The 16,007-nt window shown below is 49.0% G+C and overlaps 1 protein-coding gene across 4 annotated transcripts in view; it reads left to right on the top strand.

Annotated features, from left to right (window-relative positions):
• ILDR2 (immunoglobulin like domain containing receptor 2) overlaps positions 1-12,290 on the top strand; it is a 64,196-nt gene extending 51,906 nt beyond the window's left edge. For all 4 annotated transcript variants that reach the window (XM_030302480.1, XM_030302481.1, XM_030302476.1 and 1 more), the window contains 3 exons: positions 2,833-3,049; positions 4,381-5,062; positions 6,342-12,290. In XM_030302480.1, the coding sequence (XP_030158340.1) occupies positions 2,833-3,049; positions 4,381-5,062; positions 6,342-6,377 (935 nt within the window). In that variant the 3' untranslated portion in view covers positions 6,378-12,290. The remainder of the gene's footprint in view (positions 1-2,832; positions 3,050-4,380; positions 5,063-6,341) is intronic.
• The last annotated feature ends 3,717 nt before the right edge of the window (positions 12,291-16,007 follow it).

Here is a 16,007-nt window from a genome sequence, read left to right as displayed (position 1 = left end):
AAAATAAATAAACGTTTAAAAAAATTTTTTTCAAATAAAAAAAATAATTTTTTTTTTCAAATAAAAAAATAAAAAAATTTTTTTAAACATTTATTCATTTTTGAGAGACAGAGAGAGACAGAGCATGAGTGGGGGAGGGCAGGGAGAGAGAGGGAGACACAGCATATGAAGCAGGCTCAGGCTCCAAGCTGTCAGCACAGAGCCCGACGCGGGGCTTGAACTCACAAGCCACGAGATCATGACTTGAGCCGAAGTCGGACGCTTAACCGACTGAGCCACCCAGGCGCTCCCATCTCCTTCCTTTTACAGAGAAGAAAAGGGAGGCAGAGAGGAAAAGTGCTAGAACTGGAACCAGGATTTCCTGGAACCTGCGGGTTGACATTACAATAATTACACAGAGATGAAGTAGGAATATAGTTCACTTGACTTTCAGAGGTTCTGTTCCTGAAGAGCAGAGTAAACCCTGGGGTGGATCTTGGACGTGGGACGGTCTTGAAGATGTCCTTGTAAAACGGATCTCCTGGTTTCAGGCTGGGGCAAGATTCTGTAAGAACTGGGGATTTCAAGTTCATGAATATGCTAGCCAGGAAGATCCTTTTTCTTCTTGCCCCTTGTAAGTAGGGGGTTGCTCTTGGGATGTTTTTAGTCCAGGATCCTTCCTAGTGCAGTGATCTGTAGACAACAGCTACCAGGGCAAATATGTTCCACCTCCTGTTTTTGTAAAAAGGTTGTATTGGAACAGAGCCATGCCGGCTCACTTATACATTGACTGTGGCCGCTTTTGTGCTACAATGGCAGGGTGAAGAGTTGTGACAACACGGCTTGCAAAACCTAAAATATTTGCTATCTGGCCCTTTACAGACAAAGTCTGTCTTTCCTGTCCTAGAGTTACATTATTAGGTGTTCGTGAAGCAGGGACGTTGATGTGTATGCTCGATGCGGCAGAAATGTTAGAGCCGCAGACATCCTAGATGGTCCACCAGTATGAATGGTGAAACAGAGCTAGCCCTCGCTGTGTGGAGAAGTGGGAAAAGTCCATTATTCCCTGAAGTTTAAGGAAAGTTCTGAGCCAACAATGTGATCGTTCAGCAGTTTCACTTGATGCATTTTATAGTTCTCTTCTTTTTTTAATGTTTATTTATTATCGAGAGACAGAGACCAAGCATGGGCATGGGAGGGGCAGAGAGAGGGGGAGACACAGAATCCGAAGCAGGCTCCAGGCTTTGAGCTGTTAGCACAGAGCCCCACGTGGGGCTCGAACTCACCACGAGATCATGACCTGAGCCGAAGTCGGACGATTTACCGACTGAGCCACCCAGGCTCCCCTGATAGTTCTCTTCTGTGCTGTTCCCAGGAGATTCGAATTCACTGAGATCATGAGAAAAGGAAGGTTCTAGATTGTTTAATCAGTAGTATCTGAGTTATTTTTCTTTAAAATGGGCACTAACTAGTCCATTCTCCTCAGAAAGAGGAACAGGTTTAACAATTAGATTATAATCCAAAACCAACTGATTGCATGACCAAAATGAATGACATTTCCAGTAAGCCCAGATCTGGTAGAACAGGACAAGGACACTGTTTATGCAGCGGTGGGGAGGCCCTTCCTTTCCCCTATGGGTGGGACTCAGCAAAATTCTCTGCTCCTCCAAGGACTGTTGGGGGTAGGGAGGAGAAGTAGAGGGGAACCTGAGACGCATATTTGTGCTGCCCACATCGTATCTTGGCTTACCTTTTGCTCAACAGCCAGGCCTTACACCTTGTAAATGTTGATTTTGATAATATTTTGAAGTTCTAACCAAAGGATTGTAGAAAACAAATGGATCCAGTTACATTAGAAATAGATTCGCTAGATGTGTTTTTTTAAGTAAAATGATATTCAATCCATTTCGAAGTTCTATAAATAAATAGTTGGGTTTTTTTTTTTTTTTTTCTTTCCAGACTGCGATTCTGGTCTTATTCACAAGTGCTTATGCAAAATGCTACTTAGGGCCCTTTAGGGAATGAGCAAACTGTGGCCATCCCCTCCTTAGAATTTTGTAGGAAGAGTACAAGTGGAAGCCCATAGACCATAGTGCAGCCCAATCCCCCTTTCCTTCCCACACCTCTACACAACTGTCCTAGCCACCCGTGGCTGCACACTCCTGGAATCCTCTTTAGGGAGGCAAAGAAGTCTTTGTAGGCCCTGGAAATGGACGTGGTGCCAACTGGGAAGGATATTCCAGGTTCCTGGATGAGTATCCAGAAAGGGAAAGAATGGAGACGAGGTATGCAGTCCCCTTGACCCTGTGGACTGTGCTCTGTGGTGAGGGGCACGGCTGCAGGAGGCTGGAATGGGGTTCCTCTAAAGCCTGGGGCTGTCCCGGCTCTGAAGGCCCGTCTTGGGACTCAGGCAACAGTAGGGAAGATCTTGTGAACTATGACTTCTCTTTTTGCCCCTTTTGGCTCAACATGCCTGGGATCGTCATGGCTTTCACCCAGTTATACATGGAGAAAAACACTGGGACAAGGATGGTGATGCTCTAGGAGGAAACCAGCTGCAAAAGAGCCCAAGTTCTGGGAAGCCTGCCTTAGGTGGGGCAGTAACAACTGTTTTCCCATTCCATCAACAGAGAATGCGGGAAGCCTTCCTCCTGATAAGCAAGTGGGCTTTTGGGTGGAGCCAGTTCCTGCTGGGCTCGGAACACAAATCCCATTAGTTCAGGTCTATAACCAACCCTGGACAGGATTGAGGCCTTCGGGAGGGGGTTTCCCCAGAGCCTCGGTCTCAGCCCTTCACAGAGTTCCCACCCTAATACGTAGAAAGCTCTGTCATGTCTGGTTTTGTCCCCGCAGATAACAACACCATCTCGGAACTCAGCTCCCTGCACGAGGAGGACAGTAATTTCCGCCAGGCGTACCACCAGATGAGAAGCAAGCAGTTCCCTGTGTCGGGGGATTTGGAGAGCAATCCTGACTACTGGTCAGGTGTCATGGGAGGCAGCAGTGGGGCAAGCCGGGGACCCTCAGCCATGGAGTATAACAAAGAGGATCGGGAGAGCTTCAGGCACAGGTGAAGTGCTGGTGGCCGGAGCTCGGAGGCTGTTACTTTCTGATAGCCTCTCTGTCTCCCCTTCTAGGTTGTCCTGCCCCCTTTCTTTGGGCTATTGAACATCCCCTTCTCACGTTAATTTTTTTATTAACTTTTTAAAAATCTTTATTCATTTTTGAAAGAAAGAGAGACAGAGTGTGAGCAGGGGTGGGGCAGAGAGAGAGGGAGACACAGAATCCGAAACGGGCTCCAGGCTCTGAGCCGTCAGCGCCAAGCCGGACGCGGGTCTGGAACTCACAAACCGCGAGATCATGAGGCTGAAGCTGAAGTCGGCCGCTTAAGTGACTGAACCACTCAGGCGCGCCCCACCCCCTCACATTTATTAAGCAGGGGAACACTTAAGACACCATGTGTAGAAGTAATCATTCAAGGCCCTTTGAAATGGGCACCGTACTGAACCTTAATGCACCTTATTAACTACGTTTCCTTATTAACCTTATTGACATTTCCCTGCCCTTCTCATAATATTTTATCCTATAACCTCTAAAAATTCCCACCCATCACCCCCATCATTTGATCATTGTTACGTGAAGGGTAAGATGCCAAACACGTTATATATGCTGTTGTATTTGATTCTCGTAACTCTAAAAGGCAGGTACTATTAATGTCCCCATTTTAAGTTGGGGCGGGAGGGGGGCTGAAATTTGCAGATGTTGAGGGGCTTGGTAGAGTCACCTGGCCAATGAATATGGGAGGCCAAGACGTGCACCCTGTTTTGTTGGGCCGCTTCCCACTGAATAGGACCAACACCATTCCCTGTCCTTTATCTTGAAGGACACTAGACACTGTCTTTCTCTCAGACTGACCAACTGCAGGTAACTTGCAGAGATAAATTGACCCTGGGCTCTGAGGGAGGAAATGGGCTCTTTGTATATCACCAAATATTACAGGGTATTCTTGGGCTACAACTGTGTGCATCCCAAGCCACCCCAACCCACGCTGGCTTTGAGGGTGTGAGGAGACATGTGGCTGTCAACCAGAAGTCACATAATGATCACAAGGCCCCACTGTGTGTTTCAACACCATATATATATCACCATTTTTACCTACAACTCCGTCTTGATCCTTGGCACGAATTCAGGAGCCAGCCACGGCCGCCCTCGCTCTACATTGAGAGTCCGGGGTGTCCGAGGTGTCCAAGGCCGCTCGGCCAGCCAGAGCACATGGCGCTCTCGCGTCCCACTCGGACCCCCCCCCCCTGCTGGGCCCCCGGGGCCCCCGGCGGACGCGCAGACCCCGGTTTAGGGCGCCAGGGCCGGCTGACCGTCGTCTCCTCTGCCCTCTGCCCTCAGCCAGCAGCGCTCCAAGTCCGAGATGCTGTCCCGGAAGAACTTCGCCGCCGGCGTGCCGGCCGTCTCCATGGACGAGCTGGCCGCCTTCGCCGACTCGTACGGCGCGCGCTCCCGCCGGGCCGACGGCGACAGCCACGAGGCGCGGGGCGGCGGCCGCTTCGAGCGCTCGGAGACGCACGCCCTCGGGGGCTTCTACCAGGACGACTCGCCCGAGGAGTACTACGGGCCGCGGAGCCGCAGCCGGGAGCCCCTGGGCGACGCGGGCCGCGCCTGGGCCCCCGGCACCCCGCGCCGGCGGCCCGACGACGCGCCCCTGCCGCGCCTGGTGAGCCGGACGCCGGGCACCGCGCCCAAGTACGAGCACGCGCCCCGCGCCGGCGGCCTGGAGCGCCAGGCGCGGCCCGAGGGCGCCAGCCGCGGCGGCAGCCTCGAGACGCCGTCCCGGCTGAGCGCGCAGCTCGGCCGTCGCAGCGCCTCCTACTACGCCTGGTCGCCGCCCGGCACCTACAAGGCGGCCTCGCCGCAGGGCGACGACGACGACTCGGCCGACGACGACGACGACGACGCGCTGCCGCCCTACAGCGAGCGCGAGCTGAGCCGAGGCCCGTCCTACCGCGGCCGCGACCTGCCCTACCACGGCAACTCGGAGAAGAAGCGGAAGAAGGAGCCCGCCAAGAAAACTGTGAGGCCGAGCCTGGCGCTCCTCGTGCGGGGAGCCGTCGGTGGGGGCGGGGGAGGGGAGGCTCGGGGAGGAGGGCCAGGGGCCGGGAGCCGGGCCGCTGGCTTTGGGAACGCGGATGCCAGGCCGGGTTTTGCCCACCTCGCTCTGCCCCGGACCAGGTGAAGGCAGTCAGCAGGGGGCCCTGGAGAGTTGCCAAAAGCAGAAATTGCGGGGCTGCAGATGTCGCGTCCCAGATCCTTAAGAGCAGCTTTAAGAAGCGTGTGGCGTCAGGGATTCGAGAATCGTTACCACCACAGACGTTTGGGGGGGCTTCTGAGATCTGTGTGCAGAATGTGCGATGCACGCGTGTAGATGCGTTCCCCCCCATCTCCCACCCCTTGCGGGGAGGGTTGCATAAACTTCCGGATGCGTTCACAGCCCAGAGAAGGTTCGTAGCTACTGCCGTGATTGAAGGACAGCTCACTTTCCTCCTTGACATTTTGTTGAATGTAAACTATAAATTGTGCTCTGTGTTTCTGAAGGAAACCTTTCGGTCTCTGCCCGGTTAATTGTCTCTTTTGTAATTGGCCTTACATAGATTGTATTGTTTTCTCTCTAAATGCCAAGGGCAGCCCGGTCCGCCCCTCAGCCCCCGGATGTGAGCTCTGGAGGTCAGAGAATCGCCAGGGGACAGTCCCAAATGCCCACTCTTGGTTGTCAGAATGCCTCTGCCCCCTGTGCTCTGAAGACCGCTCTGCCAGCCCAAGGGCTTACCCTCCCTCCTCAGTGACCCTGCTTCTTCCACCATTTTGTTTTTCATAACTCAAGGTGGACCTTTCCTTTAGTGTGCAGTATGGGGAGAGAATATGAATGGGAAAACGTTCTGGCATGACTCGTAGCCCCTCCAGAACAATTAAGTATCTTTCGTTGTTCTTTAAAGAGTAAAATGAGATGACCTGTGAGGTACCGTGAGCAGGGAATGAACTTTAAGGTTATGTCAGGTTTACGGTGCGCCGTCCACACCAGCGGTTATGGGACTGTAAAGGTAGTTAGCCCTAAAGGGCTGGGAAGTCATTGTGTGGCCACGGAACTAAGTTCCGTCAGATGCATGTTGGCTTCAGCACCAACTGAAGCTTAGGAACTATAGCCATAAGCCTGATGAAATGCCCTAAGAGTCAGGGTGCGCCGGGCTCTGAACAGTTAGGTTGTAGCCTCTGCCCAGGGGACCATCCGCTGTGTTGGGTTGGGGTTCTTTAACCATCGTGTGGCTTAACATTGGGCTCTTTCTGCTCTTTTCCAGAGTGACTTTCCAACCAGGATGTCCCTTGTGGTCTGATGTTTGTTTTCAAGCCGTCTCTCTGGGTGACTAGAAATCAGAAGCGGACTATGGAGACAAGACACAAATCCAAGAGCCAGCAGGCCCGGGACCTTCTCTGGACACCACCTTGGAAGATTTGACCTTTGCTTTGGCAAGGGATTGGGGGGGAGCGTCCTTTAAGGGGGGGGGGGCTGATTCCAAACTTCAGCGTACATCTAACTGGTGTGAGAAACAAGATGACTATGTTGTGAGGACATTCCACGCACGGAGTGTCTCATCCACTGAGTTCATCCTGCCTGATGTTTTTTCCTTAGCCAAACCGGGATTCCTTTTCTAATTCTTAAAGGGAGTTAGCTCTGGACCGCCGATCCCTGGAAAACGCCTCCGCCTACGGTATGCTCTTCTATACTTCCTGTGCTGTGCTTAGAGACAGAAGAACGTATTACTACCATTAGAAGAAGGCCTGATACTGACAACAGAAGATAGCTTTAGGCAAAGTATACCTTTTACCCCCGTCTCCCAGTCACTAGTCAGTGACTATTGTTACGCTAAAACCAGAGGGCCTTTGGTGAGCTCAGTGACAGTGACCTGCTGGACGATCACAGAAATGACTTCAACTTGCCGTTCCGAATGACATGCCTTGAGTGGCTGCGACAAAACAAAAGAGTATACGTTTTTGAAAAGCTGTGCAAGTGGTATTTCTTTTTCCACTCTGAGAACATAAACGGCTTTTTCTCCTTCTGCTGTGCACAGTGACATCTGAGTCTCGGACATTAAGGGCTCTCCTCACCCTCCTTCTCCCGGACTTTTCACATGGCGGTGCCACCCACAGAGCCCCACCTCCCTCTGCACCCTGATTAACTTGTCATCAGGTGCCTTCTGATAAACGCTTAAAATACACACATGAAAGAGAAGGGGAAGGGGAAGAAAAAGGACAAAGCAGTAAGTAGAGAAGAATGAAAAAGAATTTAAGAGGAAAAGAATATACGATCTCCTTATGTTTTGGATGTGGGCCATTTCCCCTACAGATTCCACTGGATCTTCTCTGGTTTTGTACTTCATTTACCGTGAGTTGTTTCTGCCATCCCAGCCCTGCCCTTCCAGGACACCGGAGATGGTGGAGTGTGCAACTCTTCGCCTCATCAGATTGCTGCTCTAGATGCTTTGGGAAACAAGTGATCCGGCTCTCTCAGGAAGCAACACTTCCTATTCCTACCCTTGCCTAAATGACAGATTTTGCCTAAATCCCAAAGCTAGATATCTCTGGATGTTGTAATTTGTGTAGATTGCAAAAAAAAAAAAAAAAACCAAAACAAAACAAAAAAAAACCGGCCATAAATTCTTCCCTTCTCATCAAGAGGTGCGGCCTGTTTCTCTACCCCTTACGTCTGGGATTGGCCATGCGATTTGATTTGGCCGGTGGCCCAAAACAAATGTAACACAAGCAGAGACTTGGAAAAATTTTTGTGCATGGGGCCTGTTTTCTCCTGCTGCTCTTGGAAACCCTGCAGTTGCCACTAGGTGCACAAGCCTGGGCTGTCCTGCTCCATGATGAGAAAAAAAGGCCCGGTCCCCCTGCCACCCTGACAGCCCATCAAGTCTCAGCTGATTGCAAACACCGGCGTGAGTCAGCCGCGACCAACAGAAGAACTGCCTCGCTGAGCCCAGCCCAAGTTGCTGATTCCTGCTCAAGGCTGAGAAGTTGGTGCACCTGTTACATGTTCCTTTCTCTTCGAGGAAAAGCTATTTCTTCTTGTCTGGATGTTCTTCATCCCTGACTCCATCTAACCTAGGCGTCTCACAGTCTCCACTTTCTTTGGCAAACGTTTGTCAAAGCTTTTCACCCCACACCATTGTGGTGGGACACAGGGTTGGGTCAGATCCCCGGGGGACAATGATACCTGGCCTCCCAGCAGTGGTAAATTTTTTTATCTTTGAATCCCCGGGCAACCTACGAAGGTTTCTTCTTCAGCAACTCCTTGGTCTTCTCCAGAGCCACCTGATTGGAGCTGGGCCCTATTCTCAGAGTACCATTCCACTGGTATCCATTTACTTCGTGACGTGTCCAAAACAGTCCTGCGTGTGCAGTGAAATAAAGAAGTGGCTGGTGGTGAGGGTCAGAGGATGAGTTGATATCACTGCTTGGAGGAGAACTGGCCCACCGAGCGACTTTGCAGTGGCTTCGGCCTGTCTGAGAGGAACCAGGGACGGTTCAGCCCAGCGCTGGCACTTCCAAGGGTGGGGGACACAAGCCATAACCCTGGTGCTGAGTTTTAGACTTGCTGGTGTGTCCCTGGCCTCTAAGAGCCTAGGTCTAGTCTGTTTGTTTTGGCCCCAGTTCAGACAGAGAAGATGATTAAACATCATCATTTCTTAGTCACCAGCTTTGGATTTCAACTTGCTCAGGCAATTCTAGAGAATATTGGGTAGCTGTAGTAGCTATTATCTCTTTATACTGAGCACTGTGTCAGGCTTCTCTCCACCAAAGAGCCCCATAGCACCAGCTGCAGAGACCAAACATATTGCTTTTGTTAGCCGAGGGCATGTATGATTTTGGTGAAGGTTAGGGGAGTCGTGGAAAAGAATTATTAAAATTGGAAACCTGCAGTTCCAAAGACAACAAAACTACAGACAGACAACACAATAAAAAACACAAAGATGACAGGCTACTGAAATAACCTGGGGAGACAGGACCAGGTTGTCCCCTGTAGGGCTGCATAAATCACTGAAATTTCCAGGCCTTCGGCCAGGAGAGAACACCTGCTTCTGGGTATGGGGACGCAGACAGGGTTGACTGCACAAGTGAAGGTAAAGCTGGCCATCCTCGGCACCCCGGCTTTTCTCAGTGGGTCCTTTTGTTTCTTCCCTGAGTAGTGTTTCCCACATAGGACGGACTTAACACATATTAGCTTCCTTCCTAGGTTCCATTGGGTACAAAATAAGTCTTGTGGAAGACATGGTCTCTGTCCACTGGGACCCTGCAATTGAACAGGCGAAATACGACATGCCCAAGAAAGAATTAGGAGATTTTATGCATATAATGTGAAATATTGCTATGGATAAATTATAACAAACCCAGAGAATTAAAGTTTTTAAATTTAAATGGGTATATTTTGATATTTAAATGTTGTGTGTGTGTGTGTGTGTGTGTGTCCATCCATTGTATTTAAAGATATGCTCAGTGTCCTGAAAAGCCAGTGTTAAAAAAGTCTGACTGCAAGAGGTGAATTCGGATGGGGGAGGGGGGAGTACAAGGCCGAGGGCCCAGTGGGTTGATGGAGGAGCTGCTGTGTTTGCCTGTGAGTCACAGCTGAGTCAGGGATGTGTTGGATAAGGGGGCGTGGGTGCAGGTGGCAAGAGGTATCCCCCAGGACTGCTTCTTTAGGTCCTGCGTAGACTCCCCAGGAAGCCCGGGACACTTGCGGTGGCCCCGGTGGTACATGTCAGCTGTCCCGCCCGGGCGTGCTCCCGGGGGAGCTCTGCGTCTCCTTATCCAGGGGCTCCATTCCGCAGCCGTGAGTGTTGCCACCGGTCACCCGCACGGAGCAAGTCTGGCGGAGATAATGGGCCTCTCCTCTCTTCTCCCTTCCCGCGACTGTCCCTCTGCACCTGGCACAGGACTGTGCAGAGTCGGGGTGGGAGGAGGTTGCCACTGGAGCCCGAGGCGCTCCGTGCTGAAAACAGCCACGTCGGTAAATAGTTCTAAATAGTCTGAAAGACTTCACGTAGGCAATCTGATTAGACGTCAGGCGGCCTTTTCGGGAGGCCGAAGTCACAGACACTGCTGTAATCCAGCCCCCCTTTCCTTTGTGGCTGGAGAAACGAACTGTCCCTGCCATTAGTGAAATCACAAATCCGATTCAGCCTTTAGACTCCAAGCCGTTGCTGCTGGGTCAGTGTTTCCCCAAATTGCCTGACCGTACAAATTACTTGATTGCTGTTAAACATGTAGTGTTGGGCCCTGTCTTGGAGATTTATTGGGTGGGTCTGCAGCGAGGACTTGTTCTTTTAACGTACGTTTCAGAAGAGTCCTGTGATCAGATGCGTTTGGAAAATGCCGCACTAGATCGTAACTAAGGTGCACCCCAGTCTCGAGGCCCCCTTGGGCTTTGAAATTTTTGCTTAAACATCTTGGGGAGGTCCCTTTTACTCCCTTGGGGCTGGCAGTGGTGAAGCACCCAGCAATCTGGCTGCCACGGTGGTAACTGACTCGCCAGGGTCCAGGGGTAGGAGAACTGTCTGAGGCAGAGAGAAAGGAAAGCTAGGCGCACTCCCGAGAACCTGTTCTAGATGTTTCTGATCCTGGAAAAGTGATCTGTTGTGACAATCCCAGATCTGACAAGAATTACAGGTAATTTTCTCATTCCCTTGATGTCACTCCGAGCAAAACGTAGATCGTGAATAGAAAGAAAAAAGACCATTGGGAAACGGCAAATCATTTTTTGAAGCATGCAAATTGCCAGCCTGGCTGTGGTCAACACCCACTGCCACCTTAAGGCCCAAAGTGGGATGGATGGGCAAGAATAACAAAATCTACATTACCCTTCCGAGGTCAGATTTAGATGATGCTAGAATCTTGCAAGAGTTGAAACTGATTCATAGGATGTAGAGATCCAAATTCACCAAAATAGGGCCTCAGGTACTTAAAGTCCTCGAGGAAAAAAAGTGCCTAGTTTTTTGTGGGTTTTTTTTTTCTTTTTTTTTTCTTTTTCCTGCCAGGATCCTACCTCCTAGTCACCTGGGAAGCTGATCCTCAGAGCTTGAAGTGAGGGGCTTTTGCCACCAGAGTGGAACAGAGATGATGCTGAGCTGCTTTAAGCGGCAGCCTGAGCTTTGGCATTGCCTGAGGGAGAGAAGAAGGTTAATAGTAATGGTATTTGTGTTATTTTTGTGGCGTATTACTGTTTACAGAGCACTTTCACATGCATTCTATCCTTTGATCCTTCCGACACCCTCCTGCCCCGGAGGGAGGGAGGGTGGATGTCGTGACCTCATCAAACAGAATGTAAAGCCGAGGTTGAGAAGAACTAAGTGATTTGCCTATAGTCCAAAGGCTTTTCAAGTCATCGAGCCAGGCCCTCTGTCTTGGATTCTTCCCGGGCAATTCCTGCAACACCTGCAGGACGGGGATCCGGCTGGTTTGCACCCGGTGCAGAGTCCTGGACCCCGTGCCCACCCACACGCCGCCGGTGGGGCAAGGCTGCGAAGCCGGCCACTGGGGCTGCCCCTCGCTGCCCCGCGTCGCCCCTCAAGTGTGGCTCTGCATGGAGCCAGCCTCCCTCCACGATGGTTTCTTTTTCATCAGCCGCGCTGTTGGGGGTGGGGGGTGGGGGGGGGAAAGACGTGACAAAAAAGGCACTTGAGATTTCAGAACCCTTCCTGAAGAGGAATTTCTGAGCCAAACTAGAAATTCATCTAGACTCAGGATTCTGGGGCTTGGGGGCAACCTGCTTAGGCGTGAAGTATCTGGCACCGTCACTCTATCTCGGGGATTTTAGGTGGCACTAAGAGGGACTAGAGGTAGGAGACGATGCAGCTGTTTAGTTAGAAGTTTTGTCAGGGTTTCTCGCTGGGGCTGGACACGCGCCCGTGTGGTCCGGCCCCTCTCTTCTGGGAAAGCGAAAAGAGGCACGAGTAACTTCGCTCTTACCTGGGCTGTAAAGGCAAAGCCACTTTATTAACAAAGGCATTAGACACTACCCCGCGAGAGTTTTCCTTGTGGGACCGCGCAAGAGGAATCGAAGGAACGACAGGGCCGAGGGGTCCGAAATCTGTTTCCTGGGAGTCACGTGCCCGGCTATTTTGTGCCTTGTCTGTGGCATCAAAACTAAACTGTTGTTGTATCGCTGTTGCCCGTGATTTTTTTTCGGTGTCAAACATACAGAGTGAATTTGGTTGTAATGTTTTAATCTAAATAAAGTGTTTCACCTACGTTTGTTATCAAGAACTCGTAATTAATACCTATGTCTGATCGTGATCTGACGTTAAAAGACCTCAGCAGGAAAGAAAAGATCACATAGGGCTGCCTCGGGTTGTAAGGACCGTGACAGAGGGGTTAAGGACTGTTAACAGAAGGCCGCGGGACCGCAGGGGAGTCAAGTGTTAGCAGCAGAAGGATGTTGTCACAGACTGTCATAAGCTATGGGCTCCATAGCTTCTGTTGTCACTCTCCCTGCTCTCCACAGGCCTACATTCAGGAGGAGATAAGGGGTAGGAAAGACGGCAGGACAGTGTGACGGTACCGGGCTCCTTTTCAAAGAGGGCACGAAATGGCACTCGGGGAAGGGAGGGGGAAAAAAAGCTATTTGTGGGAGAATGTTTTAAGTTCTAAAGAGATCTGAAAGATTCCAGAGATCTGAAACATTTTTTTTTTATTAAAAAACAAAAATTTTTTTTTAATGTTTGTTTATTTTTGAGAGGGACGGAGCACAAGAGTGGGAGGTTGCAGAGAGAGGGAGACACAGACTCCGAAGCAGGCTCTAGGCTCCCAGCCGTCAGCACAGAGCCCGATGCGGGGCTCGAACTCACGAACCGCGAGATCATGAGCCGAGCCGAAGTCAGATGCTCAACCAACTGAGCCACCCAGGTGCCCCTAGATCTGAAAAATAATTAAGAGAAGGCCACTGAAAACCTTTGTTGGCGGAAGAAGGGATCAGTACCTCAGGGGTGTAGTAATCCTCTTCTTGGCTAGGCCTTCTCAAGGGAGTCTCAGATTCTAGGGTCCTGGTTGAATGGAAAACCTGTCATTTCTTGAAGTATCTGGACTCAATCCTCTCAGTAGTCAACTTAAAAACGTTCCCATGTCGGGGCGCCTGGGCGGCTCAGTCCATTGAGCATCCAACTTCGGCTCAGGTCATGATCTCACGGTTCGTGGGTTCAAACCCCACATTGGGCTCTGTGCTGACATGTCAGAGCCTGGAGCCTGCTTTGGATTCTGTGTCCCCCTCTCCCTCTGCCCCTCCCCCACTCATGTTCTGTCTCTCTCTGTCTCTCAAAAGTGAATACAGATTAAAAAAAAAAAAAAAGTTCCCAGGTAGATTTAACTTAAAGATAGACCCCAAAACAATTTAACTCTGATTATCTCCTCTGGACTTACTGCTGTTTTGTCCATTGTTTTATTTATCTTGATTGGCCAGCTTTATAAAATATTGTGTTTAGAAAAATAAAATATTGATTTATAAAATGTTTATTTAGAATCATCCACATTGTTTTCTACACCTTTTCTTTCTGCATTTCAGACCTTCTTTAGAAATCTTTTCCCTTCTTTCTTTCTTTTTTTAAATTAATTAATTATTTTGAGAGAGAGAGAGAGAGAGAGAGAGAGAGAGAGAGAGAGAAAGAGAATCCCAGACAGGCTCCGTGCTGTCACCGTGGGGCCCATGATGTGGGGCTCTATCTCAGGAACCTGGAGATCATGACCTGAGCTGAATCAGTTATTTAACAGACTGAATCACTCAGGCGCCCCTCCCTTCTTTCTAAAGGAAGTTTTCTCTAGTGATGGTCTATTGGTAGGATATTCTATCAGTTTTTGTTTATCTAAGTCTTTACTTCACGTTCTTAGGAGATAATTTCACTGAGTATACAATTTTATTTATTTTTTTAATATGAAATTTATTGTCAAATTGGTTTCCATACAACACCCAGTGCTCATCCCAACAGGTGCCCTCCTCAATGCCCATCACCAACCCTCCCCCCCCACCCCCCATCAACCCTCAGTTTATTCTCAGTTTTTAAGAGTCTATTATGGTTTGCCTCCTTCCCTCTCTGTAACTTTTTTTCCCCCTTTCTCTTCCCCTCCCCCATGGTCTTCTGTTAAGTTTCTCAGGATCCACATAAGAGTGAAAATATATGGTATCTGTCTTTCTCTGTATGACTTATTTTACTTAGCATCACACTCTCCGGTTCCATCCACGTTGCTACAAAAGGCCACATTTCATTCTTTCTCATTGCCAAGTAGTATTCCATTGTGTATATAAACCACAATTTCTTTATTCATTCATCATTTGATGGACATTTAGGCTCTCTGACCTCAGCTGCAGCAATTTCTTACTTGACACATCTCCAAAGGCAAGGGAATTAAAAGCAAAAATGAACTATTGGACCTCATGAATAAAAAGCTTCTGCACTGCAAAGGAAACGATCAACAAAACTAAAAGGCAACCAACGGAATGGGAAAAGATCTTTGCAAATGACGTATCAGACAAAGGGCTAGTATCCAAAATCTATAAAGAACTCACCAAACTCCACACCCGAAAAACAATCCAGTGAAGAAATGGGAAGAAAACATGACTAGACACTTCTCTAAAGAAGACATCCAGATGGCCAACAGGCACATGAAAAGATGCTCAATGTCACTCCTCATCAGGGAAATACAAATCAAAACCACACTGAGATATCACCTCACGCCAGTCAGAGTGGCTAAAATGAACAAATCAGGAGACTATAGATGCTGAAGAGGATGTGGAGAAACGGGAGCCCTCTTGCACTGTTGGTGGGAATGCAAACTGGTGCAGCCTCTCTGGAAAACAGTGTGGAGGTTCCTCAAAAATTAAAAATAGATCTACCCTATGACCCAGCAATAGCACTGTTAGGAATTTACCCAAGGGATACAGGAGTGCTGATGCATAGGGGCACTTGTACCCCAGTGTTTATAGCAGCACTCTCAACAAGAGCCAAATTATGGAAAGAGCCTAAATGTCCATCAACTGATGAATGGATACAATTTTAGATTAATAGTTATTTTCCCTCAGCACGCTGAAGATATTATTCTGTTCCCTTCTGGCTTTTATTGTTGCTTGTAAGTCAGTTACCAATCTAATTATCCTTCCTTTGTAAGTAATCTGTCTTGTCTCCCTGGCTGTTTTTAAGATTATCTTTTTGTCTCTAACGTTCTTTGGTTTAATTAACAGGGTGTTGGGGTGCCTGGCTGGCTCAGTCAGTTAAGCGTCAGACTCTTGATTTCAGTTCAGGTCATGATCCCATAGGTCGTGATCAACATGGAGCCTGACACGGGGCTTGATCCCACAAACTGTAAGATCATGACCTGAGCTGAAATCAAGAGTCAGATGCTTAACCAACTGAGCCACCCAGGTGCCCCTAAATTTTGCATTTCTAAAAGCTTAGTTCTTTTTCAAATTTGCATAGCCATCGTTGGCACTGTCTTGCTCCTTATTCTTGCAGACAATTCTTAGATCTAATTTTATACCTTACACCCAGTAATTCTATCTTCAGTCTTTATAGGTCTCATTTTGAAGTTTGTTGTTACTTCTGCTAATGCTCACTTATGAGTGTTATCATGTTTGGTAGAATGCCATAGTGCATTGGTGCCAGTCGAGAAAGACCTTTCTTGCTCCTTGCCTGCCCTCCCTCTCTCCATAATGACTCTACATACACACAGCAACTGTGAAGGGTCCAAGAGAAATGGGTAATTGAGTGAAGAGGGAATGAAGTGCTAAGTGGGATAAATCTAGAAGGTACATGCGTTTCTCTTTAATGCAAGCTTCTAGACTAAAATGAGCCTAAGATAAAAGAGAACAAGAAGCTTTAACTTTACATATTGTTAATAGTTCGACCACTCTAAGAGAATTCCTATTTCAGTTATAGAAATAAGTCTATCTGGGGGTTAAAAGTGAACAAAAGGCCGTTTAT

The sequence above is a fragment of the Lynx canadensis genome, chromosome F1, assembly GCF_007474595.2.
Source record: "Lynx canadensis isolate LIC74 chromosome F1, mLynCan4.pri.v2, whole genome shotgun sequence".
Taxonomy (NCBI): domain Eukaryota; kingdom Metazoa; phylum Chordata; class Mammalia; order Carnivora; family Felidae; genus Lynx; species Lynx canadensis.
This window is presented reverse-complemented; position numbering and strand designations above follow the sequence as displayed.